General features: G+C 47.9%; 1 protein-coding gene across 3 annotated transcripts in view; it reads right to left on the bottom strand.

Moving 5' to 3' along the window:
• The window catches only part of UNC45B (unc-45 homolog B (C. elegans)), a 39,188-nt gene that overhangs the window by 12,811 nt on the left and 24,268 nt on the right, over positions 1 to 2,109 (bottom strand). For all 3 annotated transcript variants that reach the window (XM_011937689.1, XM_011937690.1, XM_011937691.1), the window contains one exon: positions 597 to 724. In XM_011937689.1, the coding sequence (XP_011793079.1) occupies positions 597 to 724 (128 nt within the window). The remainder of the gene's footprint in view (positions 1 to 596; positions 725 to 2,109) is intronic.

Genomic DNA, 2,109 nt, shown 5'->3' with positions numbered 1-2,109 from the left:
TTCTTTCTTTCTTTCTTTCTTTCTTTCTTTCTTTCTTTCTTTCTTTCTTTCTTTCTTTCTTTCTTTCTTTCTTTCTTTCTTTCTTTCTCTCTTTCTCTCTTTCTCTCTTTCTCTTTCTTTCTCTCTTTCTTTCTTTCCCCTGTTGTATAGAGACAGGACCTTGCTCTGTTGCCCAGGCTGGCATGCAGTGGTACCATCATCATTCACTGCAGCCTTGAATTCCTGGGCTCAAGTGATCCTCCTGCCTTAGCCTCCCAAGTAGCTGGGAGTACAGGTGCACACCACCAGGCCAGGCTAATTTTAAAATTTTTTGTACAGATGGGGTCTCAGTATGTTTCCCAAGCTAGTCTTGAATTCCTGGACTCAAGCAAGCTTCCCATCTCGGCCTCCCAAAGCCCTGGGATTATAGGCATGAGCCACCACCCCTGGTCCCATGTCACTTTTCAAAGCTGATCCCCTCAGACCTTTCTCCAGGCTTTCCCAATATCTTACCTCATTTAGGCCCCCAGCATTTCTATCTCCCTGCCCAGCATGCTACACTCCAGGCCCCTCAGCCCTCAGCCCTAGTTCCAAGCCTTGGTCCACCGCAGCCCCACCTGGCCAGCAGCTCCTTGGTCTGGTCGGTGAGGATGGCACTATCTGCTTTCACCATGCAAGCCAGAGCAGAGATGACACCCGCCTTCAGAAGCCGCTTCACCCGCATATCTATAAAGTCCTTTTTGTCCTGGGGAGATGAAAAGATGGCAGTGTAAGAGGGTCCTCGGTGCTAGGCCAATCTGAATTGGAACCAAAGATGGTGCATTTCTGAATTCTTGGGGTCGGTTGAATAATGGCCTCCAAAGATGTCCACGGCCTAATCTCTGGAACCTGTGAACGTGGGACCTTACATGGCAAAAAGGATTTTGTAGACACAATTAAGTCAAGGATTTTGAGATGGGGAGGTAAGCCTAGATTTCTGTGTGGGCCCAATATAATCACCAGGATCTTTATCAGAGGGAGGCAGGAAGATCAGAGTTAGCACTAGGAGATGTGGCAATGGAATGGAAGTGAGGTCGGAGTGGTTCAAGGTCACCAGCCAAAGCATGTGGGTGGCCTCTAGGAGCTGAAAAAGGCAACAAAATGATTCTCCTTTAGAGCCACCCGAAGAAACCAGCTCTGCTAACACCTTGACTTTAGCCGAGTGAGACTCATTTTAGGACTCTTGACCTCCAGAACTATAAGATTTTTAAAACTGGGCCAGGCGCGATGGCTCACGTCTGTAATCCCAGCACTTTGGGAGACTGAGGTGGCTGGATCACTTGAGCCCGAGAGTTCGAGACCAGCCTGGGCAACATGGCGAAACCCCGTCTCTACTAAAAATACAAAAATTAGCTGGGCATGGTGGAGCATGTCTGTAATCCCAGTTACTCAGGAGGTTGAAGCAGGAGAATTGCTTGAGCCCAGGAAGCGGAGCTTGCAGTGAGCCAAGATTACACCACTGCACTCCACCTGGGTAACAGAGGGAGACTCAGTCTCAAAAAAAAAACAAAAAAAATGTAAAAATTGTGTTGTTTTAGGTCACAGTGCTTGTGGCAATGTGTTCTAGAAACAATAGGAAACTAAGACACTTCTCCAGATTCCCTCTTCCCAAACAACTGCCAAGGGCTATATAGCACGCTCTGCTGTCGTGTGTCACTGTCTCTTTTCTTCCTTGCCTTCCCTAATCCCAAGACAGAGCCTGAGGAGCTGATATCGTAGAAAACCAGTCCCAAAGGTTCTCTCATTCACAGAGGAAGGAAATAAAAGAAGGATAATCCAAAAGACTAAATGATGCATATATTGTTTTTCTTGGAAAAGGCTGGGGTGGGAGGGGAGGTAGAGGGTATAGGCAGGAGAGAAAGGACACAGTGGATGAAGCCGCCATAACAATAGATTGGGTTTGCTGGAAACCCAAAGTCAACTCAGGGTTAAAGAGTCCCTACAGACAATCCTCAGAGCGGCGAGTGGTGGGGAAGGGGCTGACAACCCTGGGCAAGCCCTGGAAGCCACATTGGAACTTCACAGCCACAGCACATGCTCTGCACCCTTGCCTGGATGAAACATCATCCAGCTTTCAAAAATGATTCAGAG

Source organism: Colobus angolensis, unplaced genomic scaffold (genome assembly GCF_000951035.1).
Source record: "Colobus angolensis palliatus isolate OR3802 unplaced genomic scaffold, Cang.pa_1.0 Scaffold167, whole genome shotgun sequence".
NCBI classification, from domain to species: Eukaryota; Metazoa; Chordata; class Mammalia; order Primates; family Cercopithecidae; genus Colobus; species Colobus angolensis.
This window is presented reverse-complemented; position numbering and strand designations above follow the sequence as displayed.